Below are 21,707 nucleotides of genomic sequence, written 5' to 3' on the forward strand. Positions count from 1 at the left end.
TGTTCACTTAAGTACTGAATCCAGGTCTTGAACAAGGGGCCCAACCTTTTCATTGGCCCGAAAGGGACTCGGTTTAGTGATTGGATCACAAACCAATTGTTCATTAGAGGATTAGTGGGACTTAAGGTGCAAGATGTAATTTCGGGGGTAAAACAACATTTTACCCAACTGTTATTACGAACAACTTATGAATGGTCGACTAACTGATTATGTTAAATCAAATGGACAGGAATATATCTACAGTGAGAAGAGTGCAACTACTGAGCTATAGTGGTATCTTTGTAATTAACGAATATTTATTAATTTGGTTTAAAGAGTTGAGCCAATTAATCTCAAATCATTGGAGCTCGTGATCTGTAAGTCTATAAGGTCCCTCTACTAGCTCGTAAAATTACCCTTAGATTAGTAAATTGAGTGGTATTGAAATGTTCAAAATCGAAATTAGGGTTTCAATATGAAGTGTTCGAATTTCAAATTAGGGTTTGAATTTAAAATGTTCAAATTCAATTTAGATTTTGGATAATTATATTTGATATAATTAAACGTTTAATTTTGTTGAAATCAAACGTAATTGGAGAGTTTAAAATACTTAAATATTAATTACATGAATAGGATTCATGTATGAATTAGGTGTTTGGTTAATTAAATATTTGATATTAAATTATGATTAATTAATTATTTAAAATATTATTGATTTTATTAAATTCCAAATTCATTTCATGATTTGAATTTTATTTTTAATTAATTTAGAATTAATTAAAATAAAAAAACCAATTTGACAGTGGAATTATTCCACTTTTATTGAATTAAGTGGTTTAATTTCAAATCCAACACCTAGCCCACTTCCATGTTGCATTTTGAAGTGTCAAGATGCTAATTAAGTTAGTGGTTCTATGTAAGTAATTGTTGAATAAAACCTTCAATTTCTGAAATTCAAGAGGGAGATCTCATAAATTTAGGAAATTTCTACAGAATTTCAACTTCTCTCTCAAACCCTCTCCTCCCTCTCTTAATTAAGCCCAGTCTAGAGTTCCACTATTAAGAATAGTAGAGAAGACACTCTTTGTGGTCTACTATTGATTTGGAGGTCGAATTCATGGAGAGCAGCTTGGATTTCGTGGAATACTTTAAGGGTATAAGTTTTTGAAACCCTCTTTTTTGAAAAGTGTTTTCATGCATGCTCTTAGAACTCAAATTAAGTGTAACTAGGGTGCTTATTGATTCTGATTGCTTCCGCTATATGCTTGTACCTTCCATCAATAACAAGCTTGTGAGTATGGTGAAAGTGAGATGAAAATGGTATGGGTGCTGGTTTACAAACTAAGTGTTTGTGTTATGCGTTGGTGTTTTTATTCCTGAGTTCAAATTTAGTTCAAAATTTCTCAATACAATGTCACATGTATTCCTATCTCTAGGGTGCATGCGTTGATCACAAAAAACAGAATAAACACGCAAGTAACTTTATCTCTAAACCTACTATACGCTCTGACTTGATGCTTCTATAGTTAAATGTCTCTCTCAAGTGGTTTAACTACTTCATAACTTTAATCAACTAATCAGGATGATTTAAGCATGGATTTCAAACATTCGTTATGTCATAAAACTAGCAAACACTAGCAGATTTGAATATTAACAAATGGATAAGTGGTGAATGATCAACGATTGAATTAAAGATAGTAAATGTTTGTACAATAATATCAGCTTTATAGAATGAAATGAGAGATGGAAATGAGATGTAAAACGAAGAGGTCAAACCACAGAGTCTAATTTCTTATTCTCTTTGGCTCGATTTTACTACTTGTTCAACCAACTTGGTGAAGAACATGATGAAGACTCCTCTCTCGAGCTTTATCTCCAACAGCTCCTCTTAATCAACGGTGAAAATGGATCTTCCCTCTTATCTCCTTGCAGACAACAGAATTGAGCTAAAGTACTAACTGGCTCTCTAAAATGTATAAGTATCTATTTCTGTAACTACTCTTTTATTCAGCAACTAACTTCCTTTTTTATAGGCAACTCCAAGCAACTTGTTGACAGAATTTGCATTAAATTCCATACCTTGAGTCAGTCGTCTGCCACCTTTGAGACATTCAGACACCGCCAGTTATGCCCATACCTGTAATTGGTGATTTGACAGAAAAGGCGTGAACCAATGTATCCTTTCTGCATCGATCATCCTCGGACACATAGCCCTTGCGTTAGCCTGGTCTGCAACACTTAGTAAAATTTCTCGAGTTCCTGCATTGCATTAGTGAAGTAGATTTTAACTAAAATGCTACTTTTGAATGAGTTAACAGTGTGCAAGGAATTCTATGCATTTTTCCTTAGAATGAATGTGTTTGTAATAAAGATCCTAATTGTTCCAACTTTTAAGAGACAATAACTTGTATTTCTACAAGTTATCATAAACCCAACCTACAATTTGATATAAGATGTCATAATAAAAAACTCTAAACCCCTCGATGGTTACAAGAGTATTTTCTTTACCTCAAGTACAATGATTACATATGAAGAATTTAAGTTAACATCTCAAATGAGTGTTACAAATTTGAAAATTTATATGTGCGATTGAATATATGTGCAATTGAAAGGTTAAACAAAAAAGTAAGCAAACAAAAGTAACCACAAAAAAAATTATAACTTTTTTAGACTACAAAAAATTGCGACTGATGTCAGACATCCTAACTTAATAACTCAACTCCGCACCCTCAAACACAATTTTCTAACTCCATATAGAGATTAACTTCAAATTTTATAACTCAACTTACTGACCAAACTACCAAAAGAAAAATAAGTATAGACTTTTTACTTTTTTTTTTTTTTTTTTTTTTTTTTTGCTATGAATGCGACCGACCAGATATTTTTAAAAGAATATAGATAACAAAAAAGTTTTAAAAAGATACTTTTGGTCCTTGAACTTTCATGAAAGTAACAATTTAGTCCATGAACTTTGAATTGTATGATTTAGTCCCGATACTTTTAATTTTGTTACAATATTTAGTTCCTGAACTATAGTTGTAACAATTTAGTTCATGTACTTTCAACATTATAACAATTTAGTCCCTAACGTAAAAAAATTATCAAAATTAGATGTTAATTTTTAATACTTTATTATGTAAACTTTGTATTTTGTAAAAATATTAAGTCTCTAATTAGTTTAACGGTTTATTTATACATAAAATCTCCTTAAATCTTACCATTAATTTCTATAATAGGAATTAAATCGTTATAAATTTTAAAGTTCAAGGACTAGATTGTTACATAGTAACGTTCAGAGACTAAATTATTACAAAACTGAAAATATAGGGACTAAATTGTTACAAACAAAAGTTGACTAAATTATTACTTATATGAAGGTCTAAAGACTAAAAGTGATTTTTAACCTAACAAACAAAAAAAAAAAAAATATTTGCTGGTGAACCTAGGCTCAATCTTTTGTTTCACAATTTGACTACTTTTCCAAAACTCTCCCCGTATCAAATACTTTCTTTTCTTCAAAAACTGTACTTCTATCCTCAATTTTTTTTTTATTGATTTTTTTTTTTTTTTTTTTTTGCTTTGTTTTTGCTTTTACTTTTAATTTTGATTCTGTAATTTCGTAATTTGGCTTCTCTCTCAACCCATGTTCAACCAATCCAAAAGAAAACACAAAATTATACATGCATATTAAAAAGAAATAGATTGAATCAATTCATTTCTCTTATCCATGCGACAAAAAGAGGATTAAGATAGTGGAAGAAACAAAGGAAGAGCATATATGTTATTCGTATCAAATCACTAAATAAGTAAAAATCACCCGATTGTTAATATATTTATAATAGGATAATTGCAATAGATAACACTTTTAGAATTAATAATTTAATAATTAAGTGTATAGTAATATTTTCAAATAGTTGCTCTATAGCTAGTAGACCCAAAAGGCTGGATCTAAATTTTGCTATATTTGCAAATTCTTTTATATTGTACTATATCTATAAATATTTTGGATCTTATTGCTATATTTGCAACTATCTCATAACCCTACGAGACTATAGGGAAAAGAACAACCCCCAAAAAAGAAGGTAAAAAAAAACCTACTCTTCAGCAACCTCGCAAGGATTTGAATTGAAATTTATAAAAATAAAAACATTGAACAAATAAGCAGATGCATTATTTTCTGATTATTAGTTTACGCGTTTACGCTGTAATGACAGCCCCTTAATGCCTTTCCATGGTTCTTAAACAAACAAACCCTTTACAAAGGCAAGATCAAAAGTAGAAGGAGAAGAAAGAAAATCAAAAGGCAAACTTTTAGACAAAATCTGCAGATGACCCATCAACAAATAATCTCAGATTCCTCATGTTTCAGGAAGTGGCAAAGCTAGGGTAAGCATCTTCTTATCTGTAAGAAACAAGCATGGCATCCCAAGAGAAATAAGGAATAAAGACTCCAAAAGAATAAGGCTCTACCCTCTGCGTATATAACTCTTCCTCTTCTAACTCTCACATCAAACACAAGAAGGAATGAAGTTCTTTTTACAGTTACCATGCTGTTCTTGCTTCTGTTACATCAAGCAGAAAAAGGGAAAGCACAAGGAGGAGCAACCAAAGAATGAATGAAGTTACCATTCCAAGTGTTTCTTCTGAAAATAAGTTTCTTTTTTTTTCTCCTTTGAATAATGGAAGATGCTGTTGTACCTGATTGATTTATAAATCTTACCACCTCGTGTTCTGAGGATGTTACATAGTATCTGTTTCTATCATCCAATTTGATGTTTTGGTTTATAATGCTATAAAAGTAGTAATTATCATTCGTTCTTTTCGCTTTTATCTTGACTCTTTGGTGCCAAATGCAGTTCTTCCATTTGATTCTTCACTGAAACCAGGCCAGTCTGAGAAAGAAACCTGTATAGAACTCAAAACAATTCATTTATATGCACAACCATGAGATGGCTCACATTTGATCAGGCACATGCAAATTACTAATATATATAATCAATGTCATACTCAAAGCCAGTGTTAAATTACTAATACATATAATCAATGCCAAAGAGGACCAGTAACCAGGAGGTACAGATGGCTCAAACGCAATGCAGCATAAACATGCTGACATTGTTCAAGAAAACAGGACAATAACTAGCACATATGAAGAGAACATGATAAAAAAATGTATTCTTTGAGGAATTGCAAGAAAAAGAGATTAATATACATGAATATAAACTATATATTGTTAAATAATGCAACGCCTTGAAACAGAGATTATTTGCTTGGTCTTTGGTTTCTCTGGACTCTCCCTACGATTTTCTTGATTACATCTTTGATGGTCATCCCTTTCATGGTGACAACAAGCCACTTTTAATCGAGCCCTTCTTTGGTTCCTCTGGCTAGAGAGGAATGGTCGACACTTTTGGGATTCTATTTCCTCCTCTAATAGTTTTTTGAATTTGATTTTGTCTTGCGTGTTGTATTGGTGTAAACGTTATCAGCCTTTTTCTTATTATAGTATTTCTTATTTAATTTCTCATTGGAAAATTTTTATGTAATCTCACCTTTAGATGAATAAAGTGTTTTTATTCCTTTATTTCATTCATCAACAAAATTGTTTTCCCTTCCCAAAACAAAATCTGAATCAACACATGCAGGCAATTATGTGCCCAAAACCAAACTCAATGATGTAATACTAGTTTACCGGGAATATACAGGTCAAGTTTTAATATAGACAATGAGTGTTAAAGCATCGTCCTCCAGATTTGTCACTTAAATATCATGAATGCAACCGTCCAATTAATTTTACTTAACGTAATAATCAACTATGGAATAAAAGGCTTAAACCAGTGCAGCTAAATAGTACATGCTAAGGAAATACCGAGAAAGGTCCAAAAAAAATTGATTCCACCAATTAGACATACATGGTAATGAATCATAACAAGCCAGACGAAGCATGCAACTATTCCACAAGTAAATAATTACGGTCTCTCCGATAATTCATAATATAAACTTGATGAGTCAATCCAAGCATAGCTTAGTGAATAAAGACACCAATTATCACTCTAAAAGTCAAAGTCAATGGTCCAGACACCCACCCCACAATTGTTGAACTAAAAATATATATATAAACTTGATGAATACTCTCCAACAGGATAACAATACAAATATGATACTCTCTACCTTGTAGAAAACGAATTTCAACAAGTTCTCCCAGTCTTTGGCTTCTTTCAAATTTTCTCAGGCATCAGTATCATAATCTTAATTTGGATGCTCCCTAGTCTCACTAATGTCATTTAATATGCTATTAGGTTTAATACTTCCTTGCGGGTGGTGGCCTCCGAGGCCTTTTGTAAGTATCAGTTAAGTCTTATTCTTTTGGACTGGAAGTCCTTTTTGTAGGTGGGCTCCTCTTAGGCTGTTATTTTGTGTACCTTTGTATATCCTGAAAGTTCAATTTCTTATTTTAAATGTTATTTGGTCTTAAACTCTTTCTGAAGACTATGGTGAATTATTTCCAAAACTTCCCCAGCCACTTTTAGCCCTTAGAGCCTATGCCATTAACATAAGCATAACCTTATTTTCTGTTGCCAGATACCAATGAAACCTAGATTCTCAGCCTCTCATCGTGGAGGTATTCTATATAATTGATTGGATTATTTGGAAACGGTCTATTATGCTGAACTAATATTCCACATAATTGTCAATGCATCATGATAGAACGTAATGAATAAGTATGAGCTAGGTGATTCATAAAAGAACAAAAGGTTCACAGCCTGTATTCCATTTCAGATCAGTAAGCAATTGAGAGTCAGCTATAGCTACATTTTTACTCAGCTAGTCGGTAGTTTTACACCACTTTAGAGCAGATAATTCTGGGTACTTAATCATCCTATATTTTCATTGCATTATAGGTCAAGTACATGCAATTTCCCTCCTAGAAAAGCAGAGGACTCCAAAATAAGGCCAATTCACTAAATCCTATAGTTGTCCATATCCTTCTCTGAGAATCAAAACAGGACATTGATGGTTCACTTTAAGCCATAAAAGATCATAGTAGTAACTTTAAGAAATTCCATTAAATCTTAGAAATATTTTTCACATTAGGATAAAATCAGACTAAGTTGCTGTCTACTCAAGCTTGAGGACAAAATTGTTACAACCTAAAGTTCAGAACAATTGTTACTTCCACAAAATTGAGCAAACATGTAAAAAGAAACCCCACATACAAATGTAGAATAAGTTTAATAACGAAAAGTTCAACCTACCAGTTAAGTAGCAAGAAAAGGGTGACAGTAATAGCCACGAGGAAGGTAACATGAAGAATCAACCAAGAATCACTGGAAGAGAATGCAAGGCCAAGCATCAGGATAAGACACAGACCCAGCATCAGAAACGTCGATTTGAGTGTAGTCCATGTAGGACCCTGATTTCAGAAGATAAAAGAAATGGGAATTCAATTGGAAGAATGGATTTGCAGGGGGGGAGGGGAGATGGAAAGGAAATCAAAAGTGAAATTAATTTGAACTAACGTTGACCCCAGGGGCTAAAGCTCCGAGAAGAACTGCTTGGGCTGAAGATACTTCACCATCACCTGAATTGTTGCTTGCCATTGCTGAAGTATGGAGCAGGCAGAAGGAGATCAAACTGGCTTGTTACATTCATCAGAAGCTGTGTGTTCAGATCTTCTTTTGGGTTGGAATTCGAACCCTTCCATTCTGTATTAATGGGCTCTGCTGTGAATGAACTTGGCCCACTTCCCCTCTTAAAATCGCCCATCTTCTTCCCTCTCTCTCTCTCTCAAAATATGAATTTGCATTTCTAGAGTTTCAATTTAAACTTTGCGAGTATCTGCGAAACTTATAATTGTTTCCATTCAACTTTCTAATTTATCATGATTGAATTAATTTAAACCATTTGTTAAGATTATATTTGAAAATTGTTGCTACATTAATTTCTTCACATATTAGATTGATAAGATAGACAATTGAATTGTTACATAGATGATTTTATAAAGTAATTCTAATTAAGGATTTTATTAGTAAAATTATAAGTTGCACAGAATATAAATTAATACACTTACCAACTTTCGAGTTTAAATTAATATAATCATTAGTTTAATACTTTTTTTTACAATATTAGTTTAAGATTTAATTTAAGATTTAATTGATAAACTATAAAATTCAGAAGTATAAATTGATATTTTTCATTCATTTGGTACTCGATACAAACTTAAATTAGTATAATTGAACAATTCATTATTAGTTAGAATATATATATATATATATATATATATATATATATATTTTTCCTTTTACAGATGACCCAAAATTTGTGTCTAAATAAGACTTAACATGGTTCTTCTAATTAAGTTTTTCGAATTTTTTTTTGCTAACAAACTTTTTTTCATCGTATTTTTGTATTCTCACTCACGTGTGTGTGTATATATATATATATAAAAGGAGGTTTGTTGATGGTTACAAAAAGGTGGAACCTTTTATACAAGTATCTATGATTCTGTATAATATTCATGAAGAGCCTAAGAAAATTATTTAAAAAGATGAATGAAGTGAGGAATTGAGCGAGTGAGATAAGACTTCTTTTTTTTTTTCTTTTTTTTTGCTTGTCATTTTGCTCTTGTGCTAATTTCTTCAACAAGAATGACAGAAGCTTTCATGAAATTGTTTTTTCAAAGGATTGATATCAGTTCTTTATGAAAACTAAGTTGAAAAATAGCAGTTCTTTTACCTACATTTTACCTGAGAATTCCTCAGCTGTATATTCTATGAAATGCAGAAAAATAAGGACAGAATATCTCATCAGACATAAGAAAACAATCTTCTACAATGTTGAAGTGAGATAACTATATAATACACATTTACTTGAAACTCTTGCAGACCAGAACCTACCTCTCTGCAAACTGCGAAATTCTTTCGACTTTCTATACGCGTATATACAAATGCAAACTCTTTCATTTGAAAGTTTCGGGCTTATGGAACGAGGATGCGTAGAATGTTGATCAAGGTTCAATGTGATGTATTGAACAAAGGTGGTATTTTCTCTTTTCCTCAGTTAACAAAATCTAAGAAAATCCTCAATTCCCCATATATGCAGCACTTCTATTAGCAGCATCTTTCTGGAGCTGCCATTCCTTATCTTTTAGGTGCAGCAGAAGCGGCGGCTGCTCGCTTCTCAAATCAGTAGCACCACAGCCATAGAGGTTCGGCCTTTCGCAACCATGGAAGAGCATGTTTTTTTGGTTCTCGTTTGTGCTGTAAGTTGAAGAGAAAGCTAGATGGTGCAATGGACTCTCCATATTCATTGTTGGATTAGAAGCCAACTGACTACCTGTTTGATACAAATGGTCATACCTTGAAGTATCATTTCTCTGGAAGTTCATAAGGTTTCCAGTAGCATTGTAGGGAGCTGGCAATACTTGATTACTGTCCCCATCCAGGTTGTGATTCTCCCTATATTGACGAAGCCATTCCGAAGAAGTCATTCGATATGTGGACGGATACATATTCGTAAAACCAGTAATCATAGGACTATATTGATGTGTTTCATGAAGAGCAGTCCAATTTGAATATGCGCTTCCTCGAAACGCATTTGAGAAAGTAGCATTTTGGTCCCTTTCCCTATATATTTTGTCATCAGAGATGTTAGCATTGGTACCATTAAACCAAACAGCATCATCAGGTAAATAAGGGGCTGAAGGTGCTGGGGCAGAATAGGGAGGAGGGGGAGGAAAACGGTACGATTTTCCAGATTCGCAGCTGAGACTTGAAGCGGAGTTCTCGGTATCATCGAGTCTAAGACCGTTCATAAACGCCGGAGTTAACTCATCAATGGGCTGCAAACCAGGTTTAACAAAACCATTTGTCCCTTTCTCTCTATCAGGATCAAAAGTAAAACCTCTATTGAGCACCCAGGCACTAAGTGAAGGGGGGCCAGTAGATACGGAGGCTTCTGAAATTTGATGAACTGCTGTAGTATCTTTTCCAAAAATATCATGCTGCTCAAATGGCTTGTTTCTGCTGAAATTTGTAGCATCTGAATGAAAAGCGAAGGGATCGCTTTGGCCCTGAGTCTGTTCTATAAGTAGCGATGTAGCACGCCTCAAGCATTCATCAGAAGATGTGGACTGAGCCTCTATACTTTTCGGTGAAACATCGTCGCTCCCTACAATAGAAATTGGTGCAGAATTATACCTCATAAGGGGATTGAAAAGAATGACTTCTTCATCTTCAACAAGGACAGATTTCTTATTCAAATCATTCTGATACCAAGCTTCATCTGGCGCATCTTCCTCACATTCTTCTTTATCTTTACAGACATCCTGAGTTGGCTCTTCCAGATCTGGACTAACAATGTTGCACTTTGCACTTTCCAATGCTTTCTTGTCTTGAAGTTCGTTTTGTTCTACTGTGTAAAAGACCTCGCGTGTCATATCATGAATAATCCACTTTGGAGAATCATTAGCTATATTGGAAATTTTGGTAGCAGCAACAAATATGCGGTAAGCACGGTGTTTCGCTCCCAATACAAAGTTATCCATGTGTTCCCAGTGAGATGAGAAATCCAATGGTTCATGTGCAAAAGCTAAAGGTGTGAAGCCTCTTAACCCATAGTCTTCCCACAGAGGGATAGCAAGAGAACACTGTGCCTCAACTTTATTAACATTCAGTCTCTCTAGAAGGCCAACATAAACACCAAAAAAGTAAGTCATAGCACTTCTGCTTTTCTCATCATAACCATTTCTTACCACTTCAGCAAGAACGTTCGGTAACCACTCCACGAAGACGAGCACAGCAGGTAAAAGAGGGAAGGAATCCAACTTGTTTGCCTCCAGACATCTCTCGACTAGGCGTCCCATGACAATAAAGGTAGCAACTAATGCCAAGTGGTTCAGCTCAAGTTGCTGCTTATCATTCAGATCAACTTTACTAAAACGATTCTGTACCATGAAGATGAATACCAATGCAATTTGGATGGCTCGGAAAGGGCCTGTTCTCACTGAATCCAAAAGCTTATAGGACTCTAATGAAGCATTTAACTCAGAATCATCCAGAGACAAGAGTTCATCCAGCCATCTCATCATAGATGTAAATGTGCTTGTGAATTCCTCCAAACTGTAATACAATGAAATCCAGCAAGAAATGTTAGAACTCAAAGAAAAAAAAATTGAATTTAGTTCAAAGAACATGGACTTTCCAAAAAAAAAAAAAAAAAAAAAAGAAAACATAGGAGACGATGGTCTCACAAGCTATCATTAGTCTTCCTTGGAACATCTGGTATCAGTTCGACCGAAAAATGATAAACATTAAACAACTACATCACAATACAAAAGTTGGTCATGCCTATATTCGTCAGGGAAGTTTCTACAGAATCTAACAAATTTGAAAAGTTGAAATGCATATGTACAAGTCACATTCAAAAGCATGTCTAAAATGCAAACTGTTCCCAAATGCTGAACAAAGTCATGCATGCACGAAATAAAATTTTATAAGACAAATCCCCTGTAAATGTAACAATTAAATCTTTACCAAACTTTTGAGCGGCTAAAATACCTGGATTTTATGAAAAAGAAGCCTAACGTTCTGATGAGCAGAGAAAACAAGTCTGTCTCTAGACACTTGTTATCATCTTTGATTTGCGATTTGCTTTTGAGAAAGCACTTCTCCGACGGTCTTAGGAAATTGAACTGGCCATCCCTAGAGAGGGAAGGCAGAAGAGATGACCTATTCTGTAAAGTCACATAGTTAACATGTGCAGATGCCAGACCACAATAACAAGAACGGGAAATCGTCTAGAGGATAAGATACAAAAAAGTAGAATAGAATACGAACTGAGGCTTACTCTTTCAAATAATAATACGAGGTTATCCCAAGCATCAGGAAAAGGTTCTTTGACTGCAGAACTCCTCACACAGTGGTACATAGCAAGAAACTGATCATTAACATATGTTGCCAATACAGCCAACTGGAAAGAAACATAAACAATTGTGTAAATGTAAATGTTGTAATCAAGAGATTATAACCTTACGATACTTAATTTACTTTTCTGCAGTAATAAAAAAAATTACCTGATTATGGGGGTTTCCACTATCAGGCAAAACCATCGTTGCTTCTAAGTAATGAGTAGCGGCAGCTAACCACTTATGGGAAGGTAAATCTGGTTTTTCATGCTGTTCCATGTATCTAGCAAGATCTCCAAGGCAAACTAAAAGACGGTGACACAAGAATTGACATTTCTTCTTCTTCTTTGCATCAATCCCTTTAGAGACACCAAGTGCCTTATATAACAAGCCTTCTTTTGGAACCCCATAATATTCTCTAATTTTCAATATCAGCTTTTGGTAGAATTTTGTTGCTTCCAGTAGAAACAACCTAAAATCTGCAATGTGATTGCTACCACTTCTCTGCACATTGTTAGGACTTTGTGCCGTTCCCAACTTTGGGCTGTCCCCATTTGCAGAGCTTCTCTTTATCCTTTTCCGAAACTCATCGATAAGCTTGTAATGAAGCTTCCATAAAGAATATTCAACATCTTGAAGCTCTAATTGTTCATGTTCACTCATGAAAATTCTCTCATAAATTGAACAAACCTTGTAGTATAAATCTTTGACATCTGAATGCAATATCCCTTTGGAAAGGATTGATGCTGTCAACTGTTTTTCCGAGCTTACAACCTGAAAAGCACACTCACATTCCTGAAAGAGTAATACTTTGCAAAAGAAATGGAATAAGAATTTGAAAACATAACAAGATAGAGGATCTTATGCAGCAGTTACCTCGTGAAGCAAGTTCTCCTTTCTGTTCCGACTTGCAGTAGTAGTAGTCATGGTTAAGATTGAGCAGCTTATTTGAAGGTACACTACCTTTGAAAATTCAAGTGCATTATATTCACTAAGTTAACCTGCCAGAAGGGAAACAATGAGAAGAAAGGAAGAAAAACTAGTAAATCTGATGTGTTATAGACATCATTTCAACAAGGGTGGAGCCTAAACACGAAAGGAAAGGTCAATGGTGCCCCATAGCTTAAACTTCAAAGTTTAAAGCCTATTTTAATTAGTGCAAGAAGCTTTCTGAAGTGCAGAAACTTCCAAACTATCCTCTCATTTTGATATTCTTTCTGAGTAGAATAGGATATCAAAGAGAATTTGGGGAACATGATGAAGAAACATCCCAAAATTAGCACGAGAAAATAACTTGAGAGGAGTTGACGATTTCCATCATAAGAAAACAAAGAAACAAACTCCAACTGCAGAACCCTCAACTATGAAACTAACATTCTACACGAGAAAATTCATTCTCAGTAGGCAAAATTGAAGCCCATACGAAAATCACCATCGTTAATTCAAAGTATATAGTCAGGAAGAGAAAGAATTCAACTGATTCCAGAGTAAAATTAGTAAACCAACCACACAACCTTAAAACTCCACAATTTATGGCTTATTGGGTACTCCCAAAAACTCAACACCAACTCTGTAGAAGAAGAAGAAGAAGACTGCATCAAACACCAGAAACAGATTTTGAGGAACCCCACAAAAAGTAAAGTAAAGAACAGCCGCCCCAAGAAGATTACAAAGCAAAATAGAGAGAAGCAAAAAAGGGTAGTAGAAATTAAGCATAAAAATTGACCAAGTAGAAACAAAATTTTGAGAATCATGAAGAAAAATTTTGTTGAAACACCAAACCAAGGCACAACAGAGATAAGAGCAAAGGGTACCTGAATACAGAAGCAAGAAGTAAGCATCAAAAGCTTTGACAAAGCTCCATCGCCATTAAAGATCAAAGCAAATATATTTGATGCAGAGGCCAAAACAAATTATCCAGCCAAAAGTGCACACTTGGAGGATAGATAGAGACGAAGAAAGAGAGAGAATAGAAAGCAAAGTAAGAAGAGTTCGACACCTGTACGTTTTCAGCAGTAATTTGAAAGAAACTGACAAAGCAAAAGGGTGACTATGAAAAAAAGAAAAAACAAAACTTGAAAGACTAAAAAAGGACCAATACCTATTTGCCTTTCTGTTGATTGATTGATATCCTTCTTCCATCAATTTCACCGTCTAGCTATGTTTTGAGGATCATTCATAAAAAGAAAACAGCTTGTTCTCGTAATGATCTTGTGATATTTCAATCAATCACACTGGAATTTTTCCTAAGAAAGAAGTAGAAGAAGATATTTACAATTAATTAAGGGTGATCCGTACTTAGTAAAGCCATTTTATATAGCAAGTGGGATTATTTATTCCATTGTTGATTGAAAAGTTCCAAAAGAAAACTAAAAAGAAATGAAGAATAAGTAGCAGCGGCTAAACATCCCCGGTATTTATTGACTAATCAGAGAAGATCCCTTGTAATCCAAGCGAAATGCCCCCATTTGCTTGCCATTATACAACTTGGATTTCTTTTTTGGATTACTTGGCTGCTTTTCATGTACCATAGCAGAAAAATTTTACCATTGATCGTGATCAAAGTGGGGATCTTTCACTTGAACGGTCGATCTAGAAATAATTAGTACTCAAAGTTTTTTTTTTTTTTTTTTTAACTTAGGGTGGTTAGATGATATATAATTAAACTTACCTTCATCAATTATTTTTTTTAATGAATTAATAATTTTATATAGTATCGAGCATGTTGATTCAGGAGATTTGTATTCAAATCCTTGCATTGGTTTCCTCAATTAATATTCATTTCCACAAGTGAAACTTTTGGGTCAATCAGTTATTTAATAAACCTGGAGTAAGAAAATTTGAACCGTTGAATTAATGTTCATTGGCCAAAGTTTTGAGTTCATCATACAAATAACCCAAAATTTAGAAGAAATGTGAAATATGCCTACTTTTTAAAATTCAAGTTTTTTGACTTTTTGCTTATGTCATATCTATGTGAAATTAACCAAACGAAACTCCGCGTATGCAAATTGGGCCTCTCGCTCTCCTCTCTCTTTCGATCTCTTCTCTCTCGCTCTCTGCTCTCTCGCCTGCAACATCCCATCTCAATCTCGTCTCACCTCTGCAACGCTCTCCAATCTCATCTTGATCTCTCGCTTTCCTATGTCTCCTTTTTTTCTTTCTCGCTCTCTCGCGTTCTAGTGTCCCACACTTCCGACATTTCGATCTCACTCTGATGACCCCATTGCAACATTTTGATTCCACTCTAACAGTCGCCACACTATAATGTTTCGATGCCAGTGACACAACTCTGCAACTGGAAAAATTAGAGAAAGAGGAAATTAGGAAGATAAAGCAAATTAAGAGTAATTCTGTAAAAGAACACCCCTGATCATTTTATTGATAATTTCATTGGAAAGCTTTTCATTTTGATGAGTTTTGTATCAAACAATGTTTTTTTTATTGATCGCATCAAGATCCGGAATTGAAAATAAGAGTTTGTAAGCTTTAAAAGGTCATGAACTACATTTTTCATGATGTACTAATTTTGAGATAAAACGTGTTGGAAACGGCAGGACCCTCAGAACCACGAACAGTAAACAGTCAAGGCACAGCAGTCAAGCAAATAGCAAAACCTACAAAACAGAAACTCGTTATAGGCTGAGTCGCGGAGCTCGCTCTCTTTAAGATGTTTCGCGGCTCTGCCCAAGTGTGCAAGCAGGTCTAAAAATTGTCACGTCATCCCCAGGATAAAGCAGCCAAAAGAAACCCGATCGGAAATGCACTATTACCGACCGAAACTCACGCCCTTTCTAAACCCACTGCTCGGAAAACTAAAATGGAAGAGGTAAGAGAGGGAAAATGGAATGAAGTGAAAAATGAATTGTGTCTCTCGAACTGCTGAAGGCCATGCCTTTTATAGGCCTTCCGCATGGAACGGTAAGGAGCGGAAAAGGCGGTGAGCCTCAGAGTGTGCACGGACGAAACGCTTGCGCGGGGACGAAGCAAACGAAGCGCGAAGGGGGAGGACATTTTCCTTTTTTTTTTCCTTCAGTTAAAAGAAAAAAATAAAATAATAATATAAAAATAATAATATTTTTATTAAAAATAAACAATCACACACGCGACGCGCGTGTGAGACATCCACCGAACCCATATTGGGCTATCTACTCACTCCCTCCAAAACATAGGTACCCTTGGGGCCCAAACCCAAAACTCAAGATTGGAGTACATAAGGGAGGCTTCCAATACCAAATTTTCAAATGTGGGATTCTCCAACTAAAAGGTTGGTTCCCTCTTGTTTTGAAAGTTAAATTTTCACCCAACAATCCCCCACTTGGAAATTTAATCAAAAAGAGAAAGAGAGAAGATTTTCATCAAGCAGTTTCAGTCTTACAACACTGTGCATAAGTAAAGATGTCTTACGACTTGAAAGTTTACATAGTGTAGATGATTTAGAATATACTAGAGTAACCCCTGGTTTTGAACTCTATCTCTAACAGCATCTCACACAGAGTGTCATTAGGGTGTAGTACGAAAGCCCATGCTTTAAGGTGTAGCACGTGTATCCCGGTTTAGTGAATGCTCTAGAGAGTTTGCCTAAAAACTCCATAGGAAGCGGCCCTCACTTCCACATTCACACGGGTGAGTCTATCAAGAGTACTCTTGTAACTAGGTACCCCACTTGTCGTCAAATATAGATCTCATTAAGAACTGAGTTCAACCTTTCTTACACTTCAGGATATCATGATCAGACTATAAGTGTAACGACCCGACCACCTAGGACTTAAGTTAGGTCGTTACTAAAATACATGCATGCATGGAACTTAAAACGACACTTCTTTATGATGAAATAAATGCTAAATAGATAAGGGGAGTTCAAAAGTCCTTTATTAAATGCAAATATTAAAAACAATAATAGGGTACCCATAAATCATAAAGGTTAATAAATACATATGAAAAACAATTCTTAATAATAAGTTTCAAACATCAAAACTAAATATTAAAAGAAACATGAAAAGAACTCTAAATCTCATAATGCGGAAGCGTAAAAACTAGTCCCAGTGGCTCGATCACGAATTCCGCTTGTCCATCGTCGGTGCATCTCTACCCTTACCTAAAATAACAACATGAGAAAGAATGAGTATAAAATACTCAGTAAGTAATCCCACTACGGGGTCAGGCTGGGTATGTATGTCCTCTAGATACCCACCTTTAGTGAAATTAGTAAACTGCTCTAGTCCTCAAGGGACACATATGCACATGAAAAAAGAAGGAGATTGAGTCCTATCTTACTGTAGTTAAGTATGCCCACTATCTTTGGTAAACCCCCAAGGAGACACAGACTGGTGAATCCCGAAGGAAACACAAACTGGTGAATCCCGAAGGAGACACAAACTGGTGAATCCCGAAGGAGACACAAACTGGTGAATCTCGAAGGAAACACAAACTGGTGAATCTCGAAGGAAACACAAACTGGTGAATCCCGAAGGAAACAAAAACTGGTGAATCCCGAAGGAAATACAAACTGGTGAATCCCGAAGGAAACAAACTAATCAGTAAGGACATTTGTATAGCCTAAACATCATAATCATCACTATACGAATCTATGATATACCTATAAGCCTCAACATCATGGCTCTACAACATACACATATACCTCAACATCATGGTTCTACAACATACATGTATACCTTAACATCGTCAGATCAAATACAATCATGGAAGCACATACCATCTCATACTAGCATTCAAGTGTTTATGTGCATAAATAAATAATTTGAATCTTGTAATAGAACATACTTTAACATGTTATACTATCAATCTTTCATGCTGTCATTCTGCCATAACCTTCATTTAACATGCTAGCATACATCTAATGTCTGGCCCGTGGGCAGTTCCAATAGTAAGATTACTTACCTTGATATTAGGTCGAACCAAAAAGCAATTGAATCTTTGTGAAATTCTTGAATCCTTAATCAAGCCTAAACATAAATCAAGCTTTAAAATTAATAGTTAAGGCCAAATTCCAAACACCCAAATATTACAAAATATTTCCAGATAACTTTACCTAATGTGTGGTCCAATTCGAATTCACCTTCCAAACCTCCAATTTTAAGCCCAAATAATTAACAAACCAAACTCTTCTTCATCTTGAATGAAATTCTTGAATCAACCCCCTAATCATAATTTGAAATTAGGCTTACATGATTAAAGCTTGAATCAAATACATACTTCACTACCAATGTCTCAAATAAATTATCCATATGTAGCTTCGTCAAAAAAATCACTTCCAAATGACTTTACCAAAATTTCTCAACAACCAAAATTAATCCACAAAAGGGTAATCAAAGCATAAAAATTACCAAAACTCGCTAAAACAAAATCCAACTTCACTGAACAACACATCAATACCTTCACAAACTTGAATCCAAAGTTGAAACACAATGGGTATCAACCAATTGATGCAAAAAGTAAATGAATATTCAAGAATCAATCGAAAACAAACCCAAATGGCAGAAATCTTATCCAAATCGATAGATCCAGTGATGGCAAAAGCGAACGACGCTTGAGCAGTGGTGGACGGAGGTCATGAAGAAGAAACTGACGCAACGGCTTTAAGCGGCGTCGGACGGGCTCACGGCATGAGGAAGAAAAGGGGGTGGGGTTTGACTTTTTATAAAAAAACAATAATAATAATAATAATAAAACAAAAAAGGAAATAAATATAATTACATTTAATTCCTTTTCGTTTTTATATTATTAAATTCTTTTCCGTTTCAAAAGAAAATTAATTCCTGTCATTAATTTCCAATTTGAATAATTTCACACCAACAATTAAATTCCCGCACTTACACTTGAAATCCAAAATTCCAAAAATGCCCTCTAACTAATAACAATTACTGAAATTCCAAATAATAAAGTTATTGAAATTACATTATTACTAAAAAATGTGCGGGGTGTTACGTTCTTCCCTCCTCAAAGAACTTTCGTCCTCGAAAGTTCATTCTTTAAAAAAAAAAAAAAAACTCCGAGGGTGTTACATTCTTCCCTCTTCAAAGAACTTTCCTCCTCGAAAGTTCGTTCCTGAAAATGCTCCGGGTACTCAGCTCTCATCTCATTCTCTCACTCCTAAGTGGCTTTCTTGAACTGATGATTCTTCCACAGGACTTTCACAAGCGCAATCTCCCTGCGGTGCAACATCTTTACCTCTTTGGCGAGAAATTCTACAGGCTTTTCCTCGTAGCTCAAGTTGTCATTCAACTGCAATGGCTCAAAGTCAACACATGAGACGGATCTGTCACATACCTTCCTCAAAATAGAAATGTGGAAGACATTACGAACTAAAGACAGTGCCGGAGGTAATGCCAATCAGTAAGCTACAGGGCCAATTCGCTCTAAGACCTCGAAAGGTCCAATGAACCTTGAACTCAGCTTCCCTTTCCTGCCAAATCTCATAATACGTGCCACCCTTAAGAACACTTTATCACCAATATCAAATTCCAGGTCCTTACGTCTCACATCGGTATAGTTTTTCTGTCTGCGCTGAGCTGGTTGCATACAAGCTCTGATCTTCTATATTGCCTCATTCGTAGTCTGTACTAGCTCAGGACCTAGCAACTTCCTCTCACCAACCTCACCCCGTCATACTGGAGACTTGCAACTCTTTCCATATAGGGCCTCAAATGGCAATGTGCCAGTGGCAGTCTGATAGCTATTATTATATGTGAATTCCATTAAATGCAGGTGAGAGTCTCAACTCTCTGAAAACTTTAGTGCACAAGCGCACAACATATCTTCCAATATCTGGTTCAGACGTTCTATTTGACCATCAGTCTATGGGTGAAAAATTGTACCAAAATCCAATCGAGTACCTAATGCTAACTAGAGACTCTTAAAAAAAATTAGATGCAAAACGAGGGTCATCGTTTGACATAGTTAAAACTAGTACCAAAAGAGGTGTAACAACCCTTTCCATAAATAACTATGGAACTTAAGATGTTGAAAATCAGCAACACTTCTACACGTCCGAGCTGAGAACTGTGAAAACGGTCATGAAGTTAAGAAAGTCTTATATACTAAAAACATATATCTGAGCCTACCATGTCACAAGGAAAACTTCATATGTGCAGTGAAGGAACTGGTCATACTATATAATGTGTCATATGAAGATACATACCAGAACAAATCTAGTCAACTGAAAACTGTTTCTACTCTAGAAGTGCCAACTGTGATGTCTTTCCTAGGGTCTACATGTCTGAGAATAACTCTGTCTATTTAAGTCTCATATTCATGAGAAACTCATCATGAGGCTTTATGCTGTCATAAGCTATAAAACTTGCTTGAGCCATCCTCATATTATTCTTTAGGCTTGAAACAATCACATATCATTACTTAGACCCCACTGCGAACGAGTCCAGAATTCCCCCTGAAAAGGAGGTTTTGAAGTCCCTGGATACTAAAGCATAAGTCAATTGATAACACATTTTCATAACCTTGTAATAACCGTAATTGATCCTTGAAGTCATTTTTTTTTCAATGATAAAACCTTCTTGATTCATAATTCCTAGCTTGGATTACTCGTACTCCCTAAAGCTAGTCAACTCATTGACCATGCAAAAGAATACATACTATCTTGTAATGCTCCAAACCCACTTTTAGTAACTTCTTACTATCAACTCAACTTTATTGCCAAGTCTATCCCTTATACCAATAGTTATATTGGAAGATCCAACTTACTTATTTTTGTACATATACCATTATTGTCTACCTCGAGTTGGATTATTTTCTTTTCTCAATCAAATTGATGGTCTTGCTAGTTCATGTTTCCAACACTTGCACACAAAGACAAAATCCCTTAAATCTTACTAATGCCCTCAATGTTTTACATATTAACTAATGAAGCCTCAACATATCATATCAATAGTTCTCGAACATCTACCGTTACTAGTAACTCCATTTTAACTTATCCCTTCTCAACCTTCTATTTTGGTAACAAATTCTTGTATTAAAACAAAGTTCCATACCAATCACCTACATAAGCTATCTTTCCATCTAACACATATTGTCCTGAAGTTCCACATGATAATGAGGTATTCTTCTTTTACATCAAAACAAATACCTTGTAACCCCTCTTATCAAGCCTTCAAACCATACTTAACTAGGAGTTTCGAACACATTAAATTTCTCTCTTTCCAAAAGAGTAAACTTTCTTGGATACTTTTCTCTCATTCACACTTATCTCTGATAAAACCACTAAATTCAAGACACCTCTTTTTTTTTTCCACTTTCCATGTGGAACATAATCTCTTTACTAAATTATATTTTACTTAACTCCTCCATAAATCTTATCTCTCCCACTAAGAATTTCCATCTTGTAGAATTCCTCTTTGCCAATTTGCATACGTTTAAACTCCAAAAGACTTTTGTTTCTTCAAATCTGTCTAACTTAGATCTCCTTAACACAATAAGGCTCTGGGTTTAGTCTAGGTATACTAAAATAATCTTTCAACCTAAACAAATAATACCTTGCTTTAACCTCTTTAAGTCCAAGGTCATGTCCAACTATTTTAGCTTCCTTTAATGACATCTACCTAGTTAGATATTCCAAAAGAATTCTTTATATCATTACACATACTTTACCTAGTTTATCAAGTTGTAGTATTACCCAAATGATTATGACTTATGAATCCTTTCTAAAATTCTTCTCGAAATGTTGGGTATTTAATATCTCAAAACCTTTAATAAATCTATAGATTCTTCTTCTTTTCCTCCTTATTCATAAAACAACTTTTAATCTTATACTTGAGCACTGGCCTGTGTATTTATACTACCACCGATTGTC

The 21,707-nt window shown here is 34.9% G+C and overlaps 2 protein-coding genes across 6 annotated transcripts; both read right to left on the reverse strand.

Moving 5' to 3' along the window:
• Window positions 1-4,128: 4,128 nt before the first annotated feature.
• Window positions 4,129-7,795, reverse strand: LOC120069298 (uncharacterized). The gene is made up of 3 exons (XM_039021010.2): window positions 7,497-7,795; window positions 7,233-7,390; window positions 4,129-4,884 (listed from the first exon to the last, which is right to left on the reverse strand). The coding sequence occupies exons 1-3, from the start codon at window positions 7,575-7,577 to the stop codon at window positions 4,788-4,790; spliced, it is 336 nt and encodes a 111-aa protein (XP_038876938.1). The 5' UTR covers window positions 7,578-7,795; the 3' UTR covers window positions 4,129-4,787.
• A 970-nt stretch (window positions 7,796-8,765) lies between these two features.
• Window positions 8,766-14,323, reverse strand: LOC120069305 (Telomerase activating protein Est1). Of its 5 annotated transcripts, none has more exons than XM_090316410.1 (8): window positions 13,983-14,269; window positions 13,696-13,815; window positions 13,396-13,451; window positions 12,758-12,882; window positions 12,050-12,655; window positions 11,824-11,946; window positions 11,535-11,710; window positions 8,766-11,096 (listed from the first exon to the last, which is right to left on the reverse strand). In XM_090316410.1, exons 4-8 carry the CDS (start codon window positions 12,806-12,808, stop codon window positions 9,059-9,061), a joined length of 2,994 nt encoding a protein of 997 aa, XP_090172536.1. In that variant the 5' UTR covers window positions 12,809-12,882; window positions 13,396-13,451; window positions 13,696-13,815; window positions 13,983-14,269; the 3' UTR covers window positions 8,766-9,058. The 5 variants fall into 5 exon arrangements, with proteins under 5 accessions (XP_090172536.1, XP_038876948.1, XP_038876946.1 ...); XM_039021020.2 differs by having other exon boundaries at window positions 13,696-13,880; window positions 13,983-14,252; XM_039021018.2 differs by lacking the exon at window positions 13,396-13,451 and having other exon boundaries at window positions 13,983-14,323.
• Window positions 14,324-21,707: the final 7,384 nt, after the last annotated feature.

This window comes from Benincasa hispida, chromosome 8 (genome assembly GCF_027475165.1).
Source record: "Benincasa hispida cultivar pf3 chromosome 8, pf3_genome.v1.1, whole genome shotgun sequence".
Classification (NCBI taxonomy): domain Eukaryota; kingdom Viridiplantae; phylum Streptophyta; class Magnoliopsida; order Cucurbitales; family Cucurbitaceae; genus Benincasa; species Benincasa hispida.